At 40.0% G+C, this 23,022-nt stretch overlaps 1 protein-coding gene across 1 annotated transcript in view; it reads right to left on the bottom strand.

Moving 5' to 3' along the window:
• Positions 1-1,026: 1,026 nt before the first annotated feature.
• The window catches only part of TNRC6C (trinucleotide repeat containing adaptor 6C), a 106,974-nt gene continuing 84,978 nt past the window's right edge, over positions 1,027-23,022 (bottom strand). The window contains exons 11-23 of the mRNA XM_082491997.1: positions 20,843-21,016; positions 19,436-19,582; positions 18,861-18,983; positions 17,422-17,505; positions 16,869-17,100; positions 14,954-15,121; positions 13,630-13,821; positions 13,319-13,462; positions 10,339-10,455; positions 7,831-8,025; positions 6,393-6,463; positions 5,549-5,688; positions 1,027-2,507 (exon numbers count right to left, since the gene is read on the bottom strand). Coding sequence (XP_082348123.1) covers positions 2,147-2,507; positions 5,549-5,688; positions 6,393-6,463; positions 7,831-8,025; positions 10,339-10,455; positions 13,319-13,462; positions 13,630-13,821; positions 14,954-15,121; positions 16,869-17,100; positions 17,422-17,505; positions 18,861-18,983; positions 19,436-19,582; positions 20,843-21,016 — 2,148 coding nt within the window. The 3' untranslated portion in view covers positions 1,027-2,146. The remainder of the gene's footprint in view (positions 2,508-5,548; positions 5,689-6,392; positions 6,464-7,830; positions 8,026-10,338; positions 10,456-13,318; positions 13,463-13,629; positions 13,822-14,953; positions 15,122-16,868; positions 17,101-17,421; positions 17,506-18,860; positions 18,984-19,435; positions 19,583-20,842; positions 21,017-23,022) is intronic.

The following is a 23,022-nucleotide window of genomic DNA, read 5'->3' as shown; positions in this document are numbered from 1 at the left end:
TTAAATCTGATAAAACCATTAAAAAGCTAATCTTCCAAAAAAAAAAAAAAAATGTAATGCACAAGTTTCCTGATCCAAGCAGGCAGGGAGCACAATGTTCATATAATTTTTAAAACATACTTGAAGTGTATGTTATTCCATTGTCTTTCTTCCTTTCAAAACAATCAAAAACATTGATCTTTTTTTTTTTTTAAACATAAAGCGATTTTTTAATATATAAAGCACTCTTCAAACATCTATTTCTTTTGAGTCCATTATTTGGTAAATATGTAACTGCTACACATTAGATTAGGTATTTTCTTCTTTCTTACTGTCTTTTTTTTATTTTATTTTGTTTTTTAATAATATCTTCAGTGCTAGGAGTTGGGTTTTAAAAATACATGAAATGGTGTGGAGTTGCTCCTCGGGAAACCCGGCTTTCCTGAGACATCTTCCACCATGTGCAAGATAGTGATCACAAAGTTTTCGCCACTTTGACGAAGAGGAGGAAAACAACAACAAAAATAGTACACAGCAATGGCCAAAGAAAAGAATAATACAACAACACTGTTCAATCCCAGAGCTCTGAAGTAGCATATCTTCATTCTGAAAATAGTTTTCTTTACGATGGAAGTCTTTTTTTTTTTTTGTCTTTTTTTTTTTTTTAATTCCTTTTTTATTTTAAAGTTTGAAGGAGAAAAAAAGGTCTGTAAACAGGTGGGAGCCAAAACTCCTGGCTCCTCCAAAAGCAGTCAAAACCTATGTCCAAGTGCTTGTTTCTGTTCCTGCTTGCAAGGGAACTATCCACTCTTTACAATTATCTATGGCCACAGTTCAACAAGAGTATTTTTTTTTAAACTTTATATTCCGAATGGAAAAATGGTGCAATACTCCGGTAATAATTTTCTTGCATTAGTCCACAATAAAAAGCCGCTAAAGGTAGATATACATATTATTCTCCAGAGATACACACTGTAATTTTTAAAATGCGATAAGAGTCCTTGAGTAAACATTTACACGTGAATTGTCGCCGGCCCCTTCTATCAGTTTCTTTCTTTTTTTTTTTTTTTCTTTTTTTTTTTTTTTTAACATTATAGGATTAGCTACAAGAAGGGCTGCGGACACTCAGTGCAAAGTTAGAAGCTAATAACAATTAAACATTTGACCAATGAGCAAATAAAAAGCATATACTGAATAAAAGGAAAAAATTCACACTTTTAGTTAAACCACACAGGGGGCACACACATACACGCACACACACATACACACTCACATACATACAGCTGTTCCAACAAAAACATATAGTCTGAACTTTAAAAAAAATTCTTAGAGCCTGTTTTTTGTGTACTGATGCTGACCTGGAAGTGTAATAATTAGACTTAGAAAGTGTTCACATTTTGTTATTGGCCTGCTGGATTCAAGTATTTGCATGTTGATATGTTTTTTTTTTGTTGTTTTTTTTTTTTGTTTGGTTTTTTTTTTTTTTTTTTTACTTTTTGTATTTTTGGGACTAAAAAAATGACATGAAAAAGTAATGAAACAAGGGTAATGTGCATAGGCAGATCCATGGGAGTAGTGGACACAGAGATACCCCAACCCTGCCCTCCCGCCCCCCCCCGCTCAACCTGTACAGTCAAGAGTTACCGTTCAGATTCATTACTTTTCTGTACCAATGGTAAATATCACACTTCACCCTTTCTGATTATTGGGTCCGCCTCTGGTAATGTGCATAATAGTCACAGGCTCATTTTAAATAGGCTTTCATTTCCCCCTTCCCCCCCAGCTGATAAAATAACCCTTTCCAGCCCAAATTCTGAAAAGTGCCCTTCATGATAGACCTATTCTAAGCAGCTTTTATACTTCGTTTTTAAAATCACCATACAAACATAAAAAGACAACATGAAACAAAAAAGCCATGAAAAAAAAAATAATAAAACCTGTCATTAGCATGTGACACTGACCAAAAGTAGCCCATACTGTTTCACGAACAGTTCACAAGGACTTCTGCAGTTTCATATTCGATATTGGACAGAGGTACTAAAAAGGGCTGCCAGTCTGATCTGTTAAAGCTGGATTCTTCATCAAGCCCGGGACTGGAAAGGGTTACGATTTTTATTTTTTCCTTTAGTGCTGATGATTGTTATTTCCGTTTTGTTTCTCTCGTTTCCTAGATGGACTCCCCGCTGAGAAGATCACCCGGAAGAAGAGTATTCAAAGGTGTCGGGCTTCCGATAACTCGGCCGTCGTCGGCGCTCGGGGGTCCCCAAAGGCTGCTGGAGTACTGGGGCACCCCACCCCAGAGCAGGTCGCTGCTGCCCTTGCCCCCCAGGCAGGGGGGGTTCCAGTGGCCGGCGTCGGCGCGCACCAAGCCGTGAGAGCTGCCGGAGGAGCCCAGGCGGGTCTGGTTGGTTCCAGTGTTGGACTGCCAGCTGGAGGTGGGCGGCAGCGGCTGGCCTTGTGCTAAGAAACGGTTGACTTCTTCTTCACCAGCGAACTCGGCCAGGATGGTAGTGTTTCCCAGGACACACCTGGGGACGGAAGCAAAAGGAGCAGCCACGTGAAACAAGGGGTGCGAAGGGCACTGTCGGAAATATCCGAGACGGATATAAATCCGCTTCCTCCCCAGGCTGAATCTGAGATGAAGATTTACGCCGCATCTGCGCGCTTACAGCAATCCCATCTCTTGAACAGACTTCTCTGTCCTATTTTCTATTTACCGTTCTACACCCACAGGCAAACACACAAAGCCATACGTACGGAGAGCACCTCGTTTAACTAACGTGCATCACGGGAGGCTGAACTCTATTTCGGCATGAAGATACAAGCACACCAGCATTGTCAGCAGCAAATGATGCCAGTAACAACACATTTACTATAACACATTTTCAAAAACTATTCTCTTCACACTAATTTGTCATCTAAGAATAGATTCTAGTATTTAAATCCTGCAACAGATTCAATCGTTTGCTGCGTATTTCAAAATCAACTAACCAGGAAAAGAAGTCTCTCTCTCTCTCTCTATTTTTTTTTTTAATAAATCTGCCAGATATATGAGCAGAAACAATCCAGACACCTTGCACCTCAGGATGTCTACAGCCACCACACTCCACGGTAACATTTTAGTTACAGCCACAGCTGAAATGCTGTTTCTAAGCCTGCGCTCAAGCCCCCGGTCACGCTGCCTCCTTTCCTCACTTCTACTTTTGCGTAAGTGTTGTAGTGTTTCTGAGCACCGGGCAGTGGGACCTGTAGCAATTACAGCATTTTGCTTTACTAAAAAGATAAGATACAAAATATACATCCATCAATGCAGCACATAATGTAGCAAAGCAAACTCCGGACCATGAGGTGTGTAATTCCTCCTATTTTAAGTATTCTCAGAAGAATAAAGAGACTCAGAAAGATTAAAGAATCCTTCTTTTTTCAGACGTAGCGAACAAGTATGCTTTCATACCTTTAAAGGTCTTATCCCATCACAATGTTTAACATCAACTCTTCGATGTACAGTTCAACTCTCCTGTGTCTAATGCTTATTCCTGCTTTTATTTAAAGATATACTTGAAACCCACTGGCTGTGTTGGGAACACATTTCCAACATCTGTATTCTGAAAACCGATTTGTCCTCCAATGCAACTCACCCCTCATCCCGCAGAGCTGAACGTTCTGTCTTCCCCCGTCCCATTTCCTGAAACCTCACTTTTCTGTAACAGTATGTTTAAAATTAATTTCCTCTGTATATGTTTGACAAGAATAACGGTGCGACCAGTGCAATGGATGCAGAATTCTTGCAAGAACCTACCTTTTCTTTTCTTCTACAATTTATTTTGCAACCTAAGATCTTTCAAAGAATAACGGAAAATCAATCTACCCAGCACTGTCTGCCTAAACGCGCTGGTTCTCTGTGTTAGCTCAGTCTCCCTGTTGCGTGGTGTGGAACTCTGACCATATACATTAACAACTACGCTTTCGCTGGAATTTTGTGTTTGTAATGGCTATTCCCCCTCACCGCCTGCCTGCAGCCCCCGGTTTGGAAGCCATCGACAAGCTGCCTTTGTGCAAATGCCCCTTGCTGAAAATCACATCGGAAGAATTTCTGCCTCTCCTACATACGTAAGAGAAGAGAGGCAAACGCAGCCTTTGAAAACTATGCATTCTTCATAAAGTTTTAAATTCCTTTTCAAGAAGTATTAATCACTGCTGCTCCTAATTTACATAGCAATAAAACCCTCACACAACCCAAGGTGGAGGGTGTGAGGGAGCTATTCTCACATCAAATCAGCTGGGATCCGAGAGCGCTGGCCCTGTGATGTATTTTCCAGCGATCAGCTCCATGTGAAACAGTGGCCGTTATCTCTTGGAACTCTAATACTGTCCTGTTGGCTTCCACAAATCCCATTGTATTTTACCATTGTCACCCTGCCAGCAAACCAAACACATATATAGCTCGACCCGTTTCATTCAGAAAGGTCTGTCCTGTCCGTGCCAGCAGCGTAACTATAGTTATACCACAACCTACTGAAAAAATCCTATTTAACAGAGGCCTTCCAGATCACTGATAATGTAAGGCCATTGCTACGTACACATTTAAAATAAGCACTTATCTTTAAACTCGCGTATTCATTTTGCCTTTGGCATCACTTCTTTTACCTGATGCCCACATCTAAAGTGTTGTAACTAAGACGGGTCAGTTTTTCACCTCCAATTGTTCTGAATGACGCTTCATAGTATTTAATTAAGGAACGGTCAACAGTTAAAAAAGGAACACAGTCATTAATATAATTACTATTACTACAATTCCTGATAATCAGGTTCATAATGGGAAAGTAGTTGACACTTTACATATGGAGTGACCATTGCTCCTAAATCTCTAAGCACAGGGAAGGTAATCAGGCCAGCAGTACAGAGAGTTCCCAAAACTGTTTCCACTACGACCAGTATTTTTCATTATACTCATGCTATAACCTGTTGACAAAGAAAATTGCTTTCCAACTTTAAGCGCTTAAGTATTCTTTTGAAACATCAGTCTTCATATTCTTAATCCTCCCTAATGTCACCGATTTTGACACTCAAATCCTCTAGCTCTTGCGCAGTGTGCCAATTAGTGCCATGGATTTTAAAACACCTAAAAAGCACATTTTATTGTCATACATTTCTTTCAATTTCTTTCAGAACTCCTTTAAAAGAGGTGACGACCACAAACACATTCTTCATTTATCATTGTCTTGTCCTTTCTGTTGCTTTCTAAGCCAAAACCTTGTCTCATGCTCTCAGCTTCCTTTGGAATTCTTATTAAAGCTTACAAATTCTTTGCAGTCTTACAGGTGACAAATCCTTACAGAGCACGCTATTAATGGTGAATATCTCTTATCAAGTTTTGTAATCACCTCTTATTCATTAGTATGAGTATCTTGTTCCCCCATTATTTATTCTCTCTCTCATTAGGTTATTTCCCAAATCAGATTAAACTAACTAGTGACCAGTTCCGAGTCCCAGCAAATAAATGCCCGAGAAAATAATTTCTGAGATCAAACTGGCTTCATCGCAAAGGACAGAGAGAGCAGAAACGTACATATGCAGAGACTTTTGGGCCTTGGCTGCTTCTTCCTTGGAACTGTATCGGACCACAGCATTCCCTTGCGTCAGGTTCAAGTGGAATGTTATCAGAGGGCCGTGTTGCAAACACAGCGTCCGCAGTGTGGAACCATCAATCTGGTAAGAGGGAAGGGGGAAAAGGTTATCTGTGTCTTTGCAATTTTACTTTATACGCTTTTTAACTAAGCAAGTTTTAAAAGCTAAAGAATAAGTGAAGGTGAAAGAAAAATAGGTTTGTCTTCCATAAGAAGAATTTAATTATAGATTTATCACTGTCTTTAAGACTTTTTAAGCACAAAATTTCCCAATTTAGGTAATACAAATGATATTTATCATTAGAAGTCCACAGAAGTTCAGAAATAAATCAACAGAAAAACACATTTTTCATAAACATAGCTAAATTTTCCCCAAGATTAATTTGGGTGTTTACATTCAAGGCTTTGAGACTTATGTTCTTGAGAATGGCACTATGTGGAAGACCAGAGGATTTGACAGACTTAGGAGAAGAACAAAAAAACAACCCATAGGAAAAGCAGATTTTATATCTATGTATCCACATTAAAGCATCATTCACCTCCAAGCTTACACATATGTAAATTGTGCACAATGAATGACTAATTACAGTCTTAAAAGTTCATACATGACTTGACAGCACTTTGAAAACGTAACAAATTTCCTGTAGAAGACAGACACTTGTAATAAATGCAGAACAATTATTTTCCCTTCAAATGAACCAAATGACCAAGGTTGATAAACGTTCTTCTTATCTCTTAAGCGTCACAAGTCTCTTCTCATAACTCGTTATGTCCAATTCTATTTACCTGGGGTGTGAGGTTTCGAAGAACCAGCCAGCTGCTTGTTCTCCCTGAGCTGTCAGTACTCCATGCAGAACCTACAATATAAATTCCACAACAAAACATTTTATCATGGTGTGGAAAGCATATTACAGGAAGAAAACTTATCTGGAATCACAACACAGTAGCAAACGTTATTACTACTGAAAACAAATCCTACAGCAGTTTCCTCACATCTTGATTTATTGTCGTCTTCGGAAGGAAAGGCTGCTGAATGAAAATCTGCTTTCATTACATTTAAAAGATCTGTGGCATTTTTCACATTCCCACAATAACTATTAGAAAACTAGCGGATGCAGGTATGACACTGCAACAAACCGTATCTTCAGGTTACATCAGAATTAATCTGGAAAACATGTTTTAAAAGCAATTCAGGTATCCAAGCTCAGATTTCTGCTTGCTATTAAAGATTTTTATAGCACTGCAGCATTCTGCTCTCCCACCAATGATAACTGATATATATAACTTATTCAAAACAGGTATTTCTGCACTGACAATGTTCTGATTAAAGATACAAGGACACAAGCACCAACAACTGCTTTTTCAACTTCAGCCTGGTGTTTTACAATGAGGAACTGTACAGGCTTGATATTTATGAGTGGCATTTGAGAAACCGCAGTTCTTCCGTAGTCACATGCGTGACCAGGCTCCAGAGACAATCATGGCACCAGCAATATCTGCCCACCAGGTGGGGTTTTGGTAAAGAAAACTAATACAAAATAAATGGCAAGAAGAGGGAAGAACATTTAATTCCCAATTTAGCGAAAGCAGATTAATAGAATAGCCAGATTCATAAAATAGGTGAAATACTTTTGAAGCTGACAATACTTCACAAACAAACATGTGTGAGATATATATATTTATATAGCCACATCCAGGGTTTCTCATATTTGTATTTAAGCAAAACAGTGACATCTATAAAAGGAGTCTGCAAGAAAAAAATGAAGGCATTCCCTGAGGGCTCTGCAATGCCATCAGGTCCTAAATGCTTCACATCCATGCTCCAAAAATGTGTTCCATTTTAAATTCCATGGGCTGATTCACTCATGTTGAAGCCTTGTAGGAGTCATAGATCCTACCACAAAACAAGAAACACGTTGAAAAGATATTTTTAGAAATTAAGGAAAAAAAATCCTAGTTGGAGTGAGATAATTTGGCAATTCCTACCTGAAATTACTAATATGACCGTCTGAAAGATGACAGCTTCATTTAAAACTCATCATCCCTAAAACAGACAGACATGAGCTTCATCCCCAAAACAGACACACTCTGCTTGTATTAAACCTCAAGTTTCTGGAGCCTAATACACAGCTATGGGGTGCCTCACTGATGTAACTCAGAGTAAAACCAAACAATTGTAAAAAGGCATCACCGTGGTGTTATAGAACACAGAAGCCAAGAGTACCGGAGGAGTAAGAGCTGGTCCAACCCAGGGGACTGGCACCCCATGTAGATGATGGCTTGGTGTTTGTTAAGCCCGGAGGTGGTCTCGTAGGAGCAGTAGTGTTTCTGGGTACCTTCCAGAGTTCGTGGGATAGAGAGGCTTGTGTGTGAGAGATTGGGCCAGAGGACCACGTAGACTTGATGTCTGACAATTTACCTGCAATAGAAAAAAAACCAAAACAAAACACACTTGTGTATTTTTAGTTAGCAACAGCTGTTAAACCAAGTAGGATGGGTAATCGTCAAACTTCTGCATCGACTACATTCTTCCAATGTTTCAGGAGAGAAAGGAATAGCATTCTCTATCATCCAGTGATATAAATCCTGTATCCTTTGAACCTACTTACACTAGTATTTACATTTTCGAAATTTTTTGTATTAAATTAAACTGACAACACCTGTTACATACACAGTTCCCTTTTTTAAATCTCCTAGTTTGCTTTCTCAATAATAGACACATGAAAAGACCAGAAAAGACATAAGTATTTGAAATCTAATTTCGTCAAAATTATAATGAAACACTTCAAGATTGTCTCTTTTAAAGGTCTGATAGAACTTAACCATTTTTTCTTACACAACTCATTTTATCTAATATAAAGTAACCAGTATATCCATATGTTCTTCTGATATATTATTAAAATTCCAAAGATCAAAGACCAACAAAAACAGTATTTCTGAATATTCAAAGTAACAGATACCCTTTTTTTCCAAGTGTCTTTGAGAAAAATGAAGTCTTCAGAAGACTGGAACATATCACAACCTATCACTCTTTGTAACCTTTTACTGTTCAGTTTGTTATTTCCCTAATCAGTTTTTAAACTATCTTACTACTGTTTCTGTCAAATCAGACTTTTCTAAAATAATACAAAACCCAAGAATAACAAATACAACTTTGCATTCAGAGTGGCAGATAAAATTGTTTCGAATTACAGATATCAAACCAAAACTCTCTATTCACCTTTAGACTTACACATCCCTGCCTTTCTTCCTTGTACCAACATACGTTGTGAAATTAATTCCCAGTTACTAACATTACCAGCACATGTTTGAAATGGTCACATCACTGCATCTTCTGCCAGAGCAAATGATACTGTGATTATACTGCCTTAATGCTTTAATGCTGATTGCAGACAGTATGAAAATACTTGGTCTGACAGAGCACAAGATGCAAAAACCTTGTGAATTTTTCTAAAACCAGATTTGAACTGGCAGATTAAGCTTATACTGAATCAGTGCTTTGCATGAGGCACCCATTGAGGGTTTATTATTAGTCCTAAAGCCAAATTTACCAGTTACCAAATCAGCCTCAGTTACATACACACTCCCCAAATTGCCTCTATTTATCTGTATCATTTAACTCAATGATTTTACACTGAATCGCAGCCATTAAAGTGAAAGGGCAACCGCTCTCCCATCTTCTTGGCAAACTGTAGCAACAAAAAATAATTTGACGATGAAGACATTAACAACGGTAAAATGGGGGAGAAGGGGAGGGTGAAAATCTGAGTTTTAGAACTCAGAGCAGCTCAGCCTGCGATGTAGCACATGATACACGCACATAACCACAGATCAGATGTTGCTATGTCACTACTGCTCATGGGGTTAACCCAAAGATTAGTTGACACTGCAAAAAGATAAAAAGCAAATAAAGCAGAAATGCATGGCAGATAAAAGAAAAGCAAGCCACTCCTTCCTGTCATTGGAGTAAAACATTTCAAACAACCCCTTTTTGTTTTGCATTCTGCAGTATGACCCGGAGGCTGCAGCTTCATTTTCCTTGATTTGATATGAAAATGCTAATACAATCCATACAACTGCCCCAACACATTTTTATAATGGAACAAACTGGATATTTAGGCAGCCAGTTCGCAAGCTTCCATGATTTGCAGAGAGAGATGCTCCAGAATTTATAGCTCATTAATAAGAATGGAGTAATTATTTAGACCATCTAACAAGCTCAGCCATGTAGGGGAGCATCATGCTTTGAACTATTTAAAGACATTTAAGAGCCCCAAACCCAACCCTTCCAGGCCATGCAGAGTACCTCCTTGAGGTACTACTAAGCTTGTTCCTGAGCCAAAGAGGGTTCACTTTTAACAGTGAGTTCATTAACAAATATTTTGTATCAGCTTTTACTGGAAGGGTCTAGTAGGGGTGTTTCTACTGAGGTCCTAGACAATAGAATATTCCCTCCTCAAAATTGCAATGGAAATGGTGATTAAGAGATCTTGACACCAATGCAGAGTGACAGCACATGGCACCAATAAATACATTTTTCCTTAGCGCAATTCCAGGCATACCATGCAACGCTCACCACTGAAGAGCTGCCAGGAGAGCTGACTACCTAGCACAGTCCTAAAAAATACGCTTCTGTCTATGGTAGCACTACTACAGTAACTGGGAAAGCACTTTCTAGGGCCTTCTCTCGGAATGCAGAAGGATGCGAAAGTAGAAAGGCCATTTTTCGTACCTGCAATGCTAGGTGCGGATGCAATGCTGCTGAAAGAGCTACTGTAGCCGGAGGCACTAAGCGGCCAGGCACTCGATGAAGGCAGCGTGGCATTCTGAGATGATGTTGGGGATGACCCTGCAGAACCAGCAGAGAAGCAACTAAGAAAGATGGGCATAATGATGTTTGGTGTGACATAGGCAAATCTATTATGAGCAAATACAAACCATGCAAGGCATTTTCCTTAATCAGCCTGGTCTCTCAAGTCTAAGAATGAAATGTTACAGAAAGCATGATAAAGTGAAGCAGAAGTCTTTAGTAGAAAAGAAAAGAAAGCTGGCACAGCAGCAAATGTACTAGCGTATGTGCAGAAGATAAATTCTGCATTTCCTTTAAGATACGCGACTGAAAAAAAAAAATAAAAAAATCAGTGTTAAACTGTTTATAGTCTCAAGGAACAGGCTTCATTTATAAAGCTGCTCTGCCAGCTGACTTAAGCAATGGCAACTATAGATGAGCATAGATGTACATGATAAACTAACCTCTTACCATGGGTGATTTCTCTTAAATTACTCGAGGTAAGCACTTCTCCTACATCCTAATGCCCACAAACATCTTTAGATTTTTGCAGACTTTCAGTAAAGCATGGATGTATTTTAGCAATCTCTTCTCAAACTGATAACATTAAACGAAATAGCCTGAAACCATCTTGGTAAATCATTTACAATCTGAGGAGCTATCTAAGCATACATACAATTTCCTTACTGGCAGCAAATGAAAGAAACTGAATATAAAATAAAATATCTTCATTATAAAGACCAGAAGAGCTAAAAGTATTCTCTCTAGCCACCAACAAAATTAAGTATCTTAGGTGACTTATCATTCCTGACATACACAGATCGACTGTGATACTGAAACATCTTCAACTGACTAATAAAAATAGGCGAGTTCTTTGGGAAAGGACGCTGTAGTGAGGTAGAAGGGAGGAAATCAAAGGACAACCTCATGCTTTACAGCTCAGTAAAAAAAAACACAGGCTGCATTTTCAACTGGAACAGCGACCAACCAAACTTTACGCTATCAAGACTCACTGCGCTCCACAGAACACACCAATACAGGCAGCAGGCTCAAGGAAAGTAACTCTATATTGAGGCCTTCTCTGGAAATAATCTATTCCCCAGGAAGGAGGGAGGGAATTATATCAGATTCAAAGGCCCATACGTGCACAAAGCTGCAACCGTTCCCGATGCCATGTGGCTACGACTTTCAGCTCATGGTAGCTGATCCTGCAAAGCTTCCTTAGCAAACAGTGTAAAACAAAAATCAACCCAAAAGCCTGTTTTGCCTGTTTCTAAGTGTATTGTGAAAGGGTGGCATACGCCACAGCCTAGCCCTCTAAATGGATTTCAGCTCTGTTAATACAATCCCTGTACTTCACGTTGCAGCATTCCAAGACAGCCCGACTCTTCCTGGCAGCGTGTCAGGAAAGCCCCAATCTCCTACGGAGGGGCACTGACAGCAACAGGTCATCTTCCCTAGAAAACACCCACTTACATGACCATAAAGAAATAGATTCAGCAACTACGTTTTTTACCATATTATTAACAAGCTAAAAAGCTAACGAGGAAAGGCAGCGTACCTGGACCCCAACAGTCACTGCTTTTCACAAGGTTTTGGCTCTTGAGGGCCTGTTTACTTCTGCAAAGACCATCTATACTGACCGCCTCTAAGCAGCGTAATTATTTCTTCACTCCACAGACAGACCACACGCCAACAGAGCAGAGCTAATGTATACTTTCCTTCTCTAAAGAAGGACGGCCTGCAGTAGGTATCGTCTAACTGGGAGGGCCAGCTCCGTGGGGGTAGGCACTGGGCCTGAAGGGAGGATTTCTTGGGAGCGCCATATCTGAACTGGGACTGAATTATGTCTTCGTACTTTTCTTTTTATAACTTCAAACCATCCAGGTTGCCAACCCCTTGAACTACATTTGGGTCATTAAAAGTTAGTTCAGCATTACTCACGCAGACAAATGCTTCGTGTTTCAGGTTAAATAAAGATTGCTTTCTGGTACGAGACAACGAAACCCACTCACGGCAATGAGCATCCCTGCCTCCTTCCCTCACCTTTCACATCCCTTCGCTCGAGTTAACAAAGCCAGAGCTGGAAACCCGTTTCAAGCCCAGTTCTGATTTACAATCTACACGGATATCACAGATGTAACTACTAAAACAAACCTCACATTTTTAGCCCAGGCAGGTCCCGATTATACTATTCCTGTGCATGTTACGAGTGCTCTAACACGAGTACAGATAACTTGCCTATTTGAGCATGCTGATCACAATTAAACCAGGCCACCTTTCCCTTGATCCGCTTTCAGTACACCTAGTTAACAAGTAGCACAGTCTCAACGCTTTATTGTTTTAGAGAATAAACTTTTAATCCTGGAGTAAACACTGCTAGGACAACAGGAATGGAAATGGTGCTGGGAAATACTACTTTACTAGTCAATTCTCTATTTTTTCTTTTCTTTGATGGTTTTGGGGATAAAACAGGTCCAATTTATTTTGCCGACTGGTCTTCTACCAAAGCTATAATTAATTAGTGTGACAGAAGCCCACTCCGCAACAACTGTGGAACTTTTGTATTGTGTCTTCTGAACATTTCACAAAATGTATGTAAGAGGTTGGTCAGTACGGAGAGCAAAATCTTGTTCAAAACTAAGTGTTACATATTGCAAAAACTTTCAGTGACCACAAGAGTTTGTATTGCATCTCACAGAGTTTTCCAACATTAAATGATTTACATTCCAATGGAAAACCGGAAACTTCGTAGTCCCATGTTTAAGTCAAGTATTTCTAGATTTTCAGTGACAGTTCAGAGCAGAAGGTTATTAGATTAGGATTACGTGTGAAAATATACTACATCCATAATATACGAAGTCAACTTCCTGGGGAAGAAAATGAAAGTATAAACAGATGTGAAAGTCATTTGTGTGTTTACCTCCACTCTTGAGAAGATAGCGATTAACATCCTGTATCGTGGTGTTTATGGTAGGGCCAGTTGGAACACTTCCAGGAGTAACATCAGGGTCATTTTCAGGATCAATATTCTGCAGTCCTTTCCATGGCACTCCTGGATGAAACTCTGTTTCAAAGATAATAATAATAAGAGTATATAAAGTCCTAATTCTCATTCTCCAAAGTTCCTGTATATCAGAAGGCATGAGGATTCAATAAATAAAGCCAACAATATGTTTTAAGGACATCACTTCAAGGACATCACTTCAACACAAATGCTTTGTATTTTGTTACCTGGTGGCCAGTTTATGCTGGAGCCATTGGAAATTTTATCACTATCGGTTTTGGCACGTGACCAGCTGTGAGGAACAGCTACGGGTGGACTGGCGGGCGATTCACTGTTTTGAATCAGATCATACCGGCCATAAGAGTCATCAATGGAGGACTTTCCCGGAGGACCAATACTTAAACCTCCAGGTATAGCACCTGTAATGAATGAAATGGAAAGGCTTTGTTTAGGAGTGGGACTAATTTTGGGTATGAAATTTCATCAGTCCCTGTATTTTGTTATCATTTTCTTTTTTTTCTTTCTGTATTGCAAAGATAAAAAAGAAAACTGAAGTATTAACACAGTAAGCAAGGCTTCACAGCCTCTGAAGCCTTACTAGGAATTAAAGCTGTGACATAAACTGCTGGTACAATCTAGACACTTGAGTTAAAGATTCAGATCACATTACTGCCAAAGAGACTAAGGAATTCATGTCATCACACTGATGGTAAATAGGAATTTGCTGAGAGAGCATACTGAGGAATAGCACTGTAGGCAAGCCCCTTTCTCGTCCTTCTCTTGGAATGCATTGCTGATGGGGTCCATGATTTGAAATGGCCTTTCTCACGTTCCTACAAACTATCAAACAACAATTTGGCATAAGCAGTATAGCTACTTGAAGAATGCAAAACTATGGTGAAAGAAATAATTCACGCTGCTCATAATAAAAGTCAGGATACAATGAAGTTAACAGAGCACTATGTTCTAACAATAAACTCGGTACAGGAAATAAAGGAAGAAACGACTCAGGATGCTGGAGGCATTAGGGATAAAGGTGTTCAAACAGATTAGCAATCACTGCTGGAAAAATACAAAGTTTGTGCTCCTAACTCCCAGGGTGAGTAATTATGTAATCCATCACGCCTCTGTACAGGACTGGCTGTGAAAGGTTGATGATACTGGAAACACTGTGGGAGAAAGCCAATGTAAAGTTTTTCTGGATTGAAGGTATGCAGATCTGGAGTAAGGGGAAGCTTGTGGGACTTGTTTTGCCAACACTAATGGCTCGTTTTACTTGAACTCCATGTTCTGAGCAACAAAATTCAGCAAATGAAAAAAATCACATTCCTCTGTTGCACATAGGAAGCGATAGCTGCAAGAACTTCAATGCATTGCTGAATGTGACTGCAGAAATCATCTTAAAACCATCACAGTCTCAAAGGGCGCTCTGTACCAACCATTTATGTGCACTTACTAAAAATAGTAACATGAGAAAAAAAAAAATTTACACTTGCAGTATGACTCAAGTCTCAAGAAGCCGGACTGACACAGCGATTAAGTGCGACATACCGTGCTTGCTGGAGTTCTGGTCAAGTGAAGAAGCAGCACTAGACAGATTATCCATTGAGTTGGGGTGTGTCCACTGAGGAAGGCGAGACTGGGACTGAGAAGTGTCCTTCACTGACAAACCACCAGTAATGTCCATGTTATTTACATTCATGTTCGGGTTCAGTCCAGCTAAGGGGAAACAGGTCATTAGATATCCATCATATACTGGAGGATGAAAAGATGTGTTTAAAAAAAGCCAGCTAAAGAAATTATTTAACAGTGATTTTCAGACATCTGTATGTATGTGTAGGAAATTTACTATGCACATTTTCAGCCTGCTGTCAAGAACCTTTGCTTTTATGGGAACACTGATATAACTCCCATGAATTCAGAAAATGTTAAAACTTTGCTAAAAGGAAAAAAGAAAAAAGCTGTAGGGATAATATTTTAAAGCTGTCAGTATTTCTTCTTGCAGTCTCGTCACTTGGCTCAGAAGAGGCATTCTGGAAGAATGCACTGGAACGCTACGTTTAAACCAGTGAAGAATTTGCAGCATTCCATTGCTAAGCCGAAATATTCCTTACGTCTCTTCAGCACACCCCCATGATGTCTGCCATTTTATTCTGCTAACAGCATTTTTTAAAATCTCAAACAAAGCAACTAATTGAAAGGTCATACAAACAGCTGGTATTCATCAGAGCAGGTATTGCGCTATTTGGGCGCAGATTTTGTATACACAGGACAAAAATCCCTCACACTATACTTAGGGAATATTTTTGACATGCTTCTGTGACACGAATCTGGGTCCTTTTTGATATATAATCCTGAATGTTAGCAGATCACAGGAAGCTGAGATACGATAAGAACCTCTCAGACTTAGGCCTTTAGTTCAAAAATTCTTTTGCCTTCTGCTGCTCCCTGCTATAACAGCTCAGCATAGCAGGCAGAATTACCTTCTTAACTGCTGCATGGTAGATAAAGCTTGGCAATTCTATTGTACACAGCATAAAGAGAGTCACAAAGAGATTAAATTAATTCCTTTATGTCATAAATGAAGTCTGTAGCACACATCAATCACACGGCAAACAGTTCTGAAAGGCTGTTCTTGTTCACCCTGTCTCAAGGCCAAATCGATTATTTTGACATCAATCGTATTTGACAGATCTACGTCTAACCTACCACAAAATGACCGGTGAAGAAGATTTCAGAAACCTCCTGGATAATTTATTCCAGTACTCTACACTGCTTAAAGCAAATAAGTGACCCTTAATGTTTACCTAGTTCTCCTTTTATGCAAAAAAAAGTTTATTACCTCTCGCATTAGCCCCATGCAAGAAAACTTCTTCATAGCTATCTTTTACATTTTTGCAGATTCCTACATGTCTCTTAAGTCTTCTCTTTAGACTAAAGTGGGCAGATAATTTCAGTTTTTCCGTAGCAGCCACATTCTTGAAACTTCTAATCATCTGCACAACACTCTTTCTGCATTCCTTCATACGGATCCGTATCTTTCTTTAAATACATTGACCAAAACTGATGCCTTACCAGTGCTGATGAGAGTGGAAAGATGACTTTGCATGACTTCCAGATGATATTCCTGTTTATCAATATGACATCTGTGTATTTTGCAACACAACACTGGTAGTTTATTTTTACTTCATAAATACCAACATATGTAGATAGTTAATTAAGCGACTCTTCTGTTCTGACCTTTGCAGGCTGAGTAGAGGTGAGGAAATAGAGCCCACCTGTACAGCTACCAGATGGGCATGTAGAACCATGATTTTGTTTTGGCATTTCAACATTATTTAATAAACATATCTTTCCTATTTCTGTATTTGTTACACTGTGGAGCAAAATATTTAGATGCTGAATTAACGAAATATACTCCCCTCTGTCTTTTTCATACGGAACAGCTTCAACGAAGGACACTTACCAAGAGGGTAAGGAGCAAAGGTGTTCGGTGAAGACTGTTGCTCTTTGGTCTGCAGGTCAGGTAGGCCGGGAGCCTGGGGATGGGGTGAAAAGCTATCCATGGCTGATTTGCCTGCAGAGGGGTGCAAAGATAGATGTGGAGGGGGCGGCTGCTGCTTCATAAGCAGGGCCTGGGCCAGCTGGCGCTGGTGCTGCTGGATCTGCTGCTGCATGTTATTGATTGTACGTGCAACCTGGCGAGAAAAGGAATCAATAAATGCTCAATTGAACAAAAGACACTAGATTTCTTGCGCTTTCTCTACAGTGAAATAACACAATAGATCTCTTTACAAATGAAAAATGACTGTATTAAGGGTTGAAGAGCTTTCCTCCAACAACCGAATGCTGTGAATTAGGTGTGTTACTCCGGCACTCTTTCCTTTTCAATACTCAAGCCATGCACTATATTATTGTTTCTAAGGATGCTTCAGCTGCTTTGGTATAATGCAGTAGAATCTCTTTAAGCTACTGAAATCAAACTCTAATGGAGAGATTGAACTGGCAGGAAAACCTACTTGCTGCTCCTGTTGTCTCATGGGTCCGGAAACATTACGCTGAGCCTGTAACATCTGCTGCTGGATTTGTAAACGTTGGTACGCCTACAAGACAGAAATGAGAGGTCAGAGGTTCTAACATATATGCAATAAGCCCAACAAGCTTGCTTGAACTGCTCTGGGACATTACAAAATAGAAGAGACAAACATTGGAGTTTTCAGAAAAAAGTCAATGAAGCAAAAGTAACAACCGTGCTCCAAATGGATTTCATAATACAGCTTAAGTCCAGTGTTCATTGCTTTTTTTAAAACGAATAAACATCAATAAAAAAATGATGAGTAAGTTTGTAGGCAATAAGTGGTCATTAAAGATAGGAACCTTTTTTTTTTTCTGAAAAAAGTGTAACACAAAGCAAAAATTAAAATAGAAGTTTATAATACTATACAAATAGGATAAATACCAATAGTTATTTTTGGTTTGGCCATTTTAAGTTCTGACAACACTTTGTATTTAATCAGTTGTGCTGATGTATTCCACAAAAATTCTACAACTGTAATGTGGTTAACTGGGCAGTTCATCCAGTTAAGTATTTTTTTTCCAAGGTGTTTCTCTGAAACACGTGAATTTAAAATCCAAAGGAGTTCTGTACAGATACTTTTCAAGTAGCTGGGTACTGTTCACTTATCATGGCATGAGGTCAGTGCTGTGCTCCTCAAAACTAGGAAACATAACCAGAAATGAATAATAGTATCAAACACTGTTACTAATAAGAGGTTGACCAGTACATTGAGATCAGCAACTAAGCTGGTTTGTCACACTTAATTTCATGTTTAACCCTAGCAAATACTGACCTACTGGTAGCAGTATCTCTTTTTAAAATATTCTTAAAATCCGGTTAAATATTTTCACACATATACACATATATAAAATTTCCAAATATAGCAAAAGTACACGACTTTTAAAAAAACAAGTAGTTCTTATCACATGATGTGTTTAGTATATATTCCATCAATTAGGGGACATTTACCGTACACTCTATGATTTAGTGAGGCAACTGAAGGAAGTTGTGCAGGTAGCTCAGGTGACCGGCACTGCCAAGACTTCTCTCTCGCTGTGTTGTGACAAATTTCCCCGTTGGTCAATCAGTTGCATATGTTGGCACGCAATACACAGATTGGTGCTCTTTGAGAGTACACCCATACCAGCACGAAGGCAACTGACTTTTTAGTTCCACCAATCCGTTGTAAAGGACAATTATTCCACAAATGACTATTTATAAAGCCTGAGGCAAAACCCATCATTTTGTTTCTTTGAAAAAGAAACTCTACCAAAGAAATCAGCATCTGATTGTTTCGAAGATCTTTCACGTCCATTTAAAAATTTAGTTAGCCATCCTCTTACTCTATCTTCATGGCTTCGATTCCGACTTAGAGCTTATTTGCCATGTCTTTTAACTTACCAGCTGCAGCTGATAGAGCTGGTTCAACATCGTCATATGCTGAGGATTATTAATTGGCGAGGTTAACTGTGCAGGGCTGAGACCAATGTTTTTTGCTGCAAACTGCAAAAGCTGTGCTTGAACCTAAGAAAGAGCAGTGTGTTAAATGTTGTATGTTTACTTTTAACACTGACAACTGTGTGAGCCATTAGGTAAGAGTCACAAGGCATCTGGAAAATATTACTATTACCAGAAGCAGTACAATGAGCTATCAAAAAAATAACAAGAGGCTCTAATACAAATCTCCATAACCATACTCAAATGTCCATTTATAGAAAAAGAGCTCAGAGCAAACGCCTCAGCTTTCTAGAAACACGACATTTTTTGTGAAAAGGAACAAGAGAATGTGCCGACACAGACAACGTACAGAGTATACACCCATGAAACATGCTTATGGGCTGGTAAATAAATCAACACAGAGCCAAGCAACAGTAGCGGCAGAGCCTCAGGAGCATGACAGAATGCATACGGAGAGGGGAACGAATATGGAAGAGTTCCAGGGAAAGAGAAAACTCGAGCATGGAAGGTCGTCTAACCTGAGGGGATAGAAACTGAGGCACTTGAGCACGAAGACTAGGCTGGGATGAATTAAGAGGTTGCACTGGCGGTTGCTGCGGCTGTTGCATGGTCCTGGCTTGTGCTGCTCCGCTATTGCCAAACATACCCAGATTGCCACTCGGTATCTACAGCAGGACAAGAAAAACATTGGCATTTCAAGATATCACTCAACATATAACCTGGAAGTTACTTATCTGTGCAGTTTTTACCCTCAGTGATTATAACAGGCACGGATAAAGAAACCAGTACATAGAGAATGTATTGACAACCAGGTTTACAATCAGGCATGGCAAAGACCACCATGTACCCAACATCCCAAACCTCCAAAACTCTGTACAGATGCCTGAACAAAAAGTAGCTAAAGCTGAAGATTGCTTGTATAGGGATAAATAACCCTACAGGGTCACAAGATGAACACTGAAAAGTACTCGCCAAAAACATTTGTATTTGCGTAGCAAGGAACAGGAGAATGGAATCATTAAACTCACAGCATTCCAATCCTTAAACTATCGAGGCAGTTTTTATAGTCATTTTACAAAGCTACTGATAATGGACATGGTATTTATTAGTGCAGTCTCCGCGCCTGAAAGATATGCTTAATGGGCAAGTATTGCCTTCAGAAAACAAACTTAAAAGAATATATGCAGTAAAAGCCACCATAGAATGGTAAGAGTTTTTCTGTGTTGTTATTTCTTATCTTTGCTGGAACTTCAATTTATATGGCAAAAATAACCTTTTCATAATCAACAGTAGTTTACGACCTCTCAGTCCCGTGGTGTTTACGAATCTTCCCCTCCATCTCCTTTCTTTGCTTTTCTTTCCCTTTCAGCATGTTCTACCCAGGGGCCACAACATCGCTCTTGCCACAACGCTCGCTCTGTTTGACCAGAGGTGCTGGAAGCACAGTTTCTTTCTTACCACCTGTCAAAGCTATGAGCTGTCTTGACACTTACAGCAGGAATACAAAAGCCTTCATCACTTCTCACCCATCTCATCACTGAATAATTATGCCAGCCAGGAAAGACGAATTAGAGCAATGTCTCTGCCTTAGACTCTGTGACAATAGCAACGTCTCAAAAAAAAGAAACCTCCCATCAATCACGGCAGAGCTATACCAGGCTGCAGCGGTATAAATCCAGAATACTAGAGTCTCTTCTCAATGGATGCGTGTAATTAGCAGACTAATTACAACTAAGCAGTTGTTTTACGTCCTGTAACGTGAAACGTTTACACGGCAGGTAGTTTCCCCACTGATATTTCACGTCAACAAAGACGTCGCACGCGCTTCCAGTGTAAAGCGCCGTTTTCCCCGGGGAAGTGATGGGCACTAGCTGCGAGTCCAAGAGAGCCGAAATTCAACTTGGGATCTCCCCCAACAGCCTTACCTGTCTAGAAGAATTCAAGTTTTGCATGCCCAGCCCTGAGGCAAGCCCGCCCAGGGTCTGATTAGGGAGTGCACTGTTTGAAAGGGGGAGCTTCAGGCTTGGTGAAGGCAAAAATGGTGAAGTAGTGGGCTCTTCCACTAGGCCGCCATCCTGATTGGAGAAAGAAAGGGTGAGCTGTGTGCGGTGCCCAGGAGCAGACAGCGCACAAAACAGTGTCCCATGGAAATATAAAAGGGCATGGATGAATAAAAATATTTAAAAAAAAAAAAGCATGAATAACAGGGAATGAAAAGTATGGAGTGAAAGGAGAAGAAAGAGAGAAATAGGATTAAGGTACTGTTTTGCTTTACTTTGTTGCACTTAATCCACAAATGCACAACCACCCTCACCCACCTCTCCCGAAGGAAAGGAGGGATTCTAGCAACTGATCGCAGAGCTATCATGCGGCCATCGCCTCCGCCCCCCTTAGATGTTCTCCCCTCTTCTCCCCCAGACTGAGAGGTGGAGAGGCAAGAAGAGACCCCGCACGTTTCAGGGAAGTCTTCTGTTATGAGATGAACTCTCAGCAGCGGAGCACAGACACTCGACACACTGCTCTTGCTACCCCAGAACTCGGGAAAGGCCACATCAGTTCATTTGGTATCAATCCGCATTTGGGTCCACATCATAGCTCTGCTCTTAAAAAAGCATTTTGCATTAATCCCCTTTCCTAACTGAGACACATGAGCCTCTTTTAATATTCACATAGCACTGAGTTATTATTAGCCACTATGAAACATGGCACTCTAACACACCCAATGAACACAAAAAACCCTTAAAAACAATAATGACGACGTTGTCTGCGTAGCCTGCCTAGGAAAGCGATTAAGACACTGCCTGAACCTCCCCCAGGAGGAGGCAGATTTTAGCAAGACATAAGGAGCGCCCTCTGACAACCAGGCTGGAAGGAGCCGTGGCTGATCACAGAGACGATGCACAGAAGGCAGCCCCCACGGGGGGCAAACAGCAAGTCAGAAAATAAAATAAATCATATAATCCCCAATCAAACAGGTAGGTATCTAGCTCGTATTACAGTGGGGTACCGAGTTCTATCTCAAACTGTGCTTTGATGTCTGGGAAGCCTGCGGCAAGCATGATCAAATAACACTGTGTACAAAGTAGAGCTCCAAAAACAGGCAGAGTGAAAAATCTTTAATTTGCAATGTGCCGGACTGGTGTTTTTCAGGCAATATATTCATTGCAAAGAAAGGCTTTTAAAGAGGTGAGGAGCTAGGTTATTTCAACCAGTAAATTCAATGCCCCAGAAGATTGCGAGATACTGAAAAACCTCCTTTGTTCATACAGCAGCCCAGTTTGCTAACCAGAGACCCAAACAAATGACCTAATGCAGCAAGCACGCTCGGTAAATTTTCTGTTCTAAGTTAATCCTGGAAAAACGCATTTTCAACAGCTCTCCTTTGATGCAAAGAAAAAGTTTCTTTACTATCAGGCAAAGTGACACTTGACATGCTATCTGACTATCCTGAGGGGGACACTGACATTTTCTAATGATATCCCCAAGGCCTTTCAGCTCAAGATATTTTACATTCTACTGGACATCAGTCACACTCCACAAACAACTGCAGCTTGCATGACAGTAACAGGTTCAAGGATTTCTCCTTAGATCACAGACATATGTTTACAATTCTACCCTTCCCCCTTTAAAGTGAAAATAATTTCAAGCTTCGTGCGTGCTCTCTCCTTCAGATGCCATTGTTTCCTGCGTGAACAGACCTATTGACCATGACAGACCGATGCAATCCCTCCCTGCCTCCAAAATTTATTCAAGTCTTGTCTCATCGACATTATTTTTTTTTTTTTTTTTTTTTCTCATTTTGGAAACAGGCAGTGCCAGGGACGGTGGAGGACAAGCCACACTGGAGACTCAGGCATCTAATTTCCAGAACAGGAGGACTCTTGCCCCAAGGCCACCTTCACAAGTGCGTTCCTTGGCTGAACTGCAGCAAACATCTTTTGTAGCAAGTTTATAACACACAGCTCACAGTCACTTTGTCCTATTTTTTTTTAATTTGAACTTACGTTAACGTGCCAACTGTGCTGCACAAGTCTGTGCTCTGTAAGTGAAGCTGAAATCAATTCATTTCACATAAAGCATTTTAATCGGTAAACATAAAGTACTC

This window comes from Vanellus vanellus (assembly GCF_965231255.1).
Source record: "Vanellus vanellus genome assembly, chromosome: 17".
NCBI classification, from domain to species: Eukaryota; Metazoa; Chordata; class Aves; order Charadriiformes; family Charadriidae; genus Vanellus; species Vanellus vanellus.
This window is presented reverse-complemented; position numbering and strand designations above follow the sequence as displayed.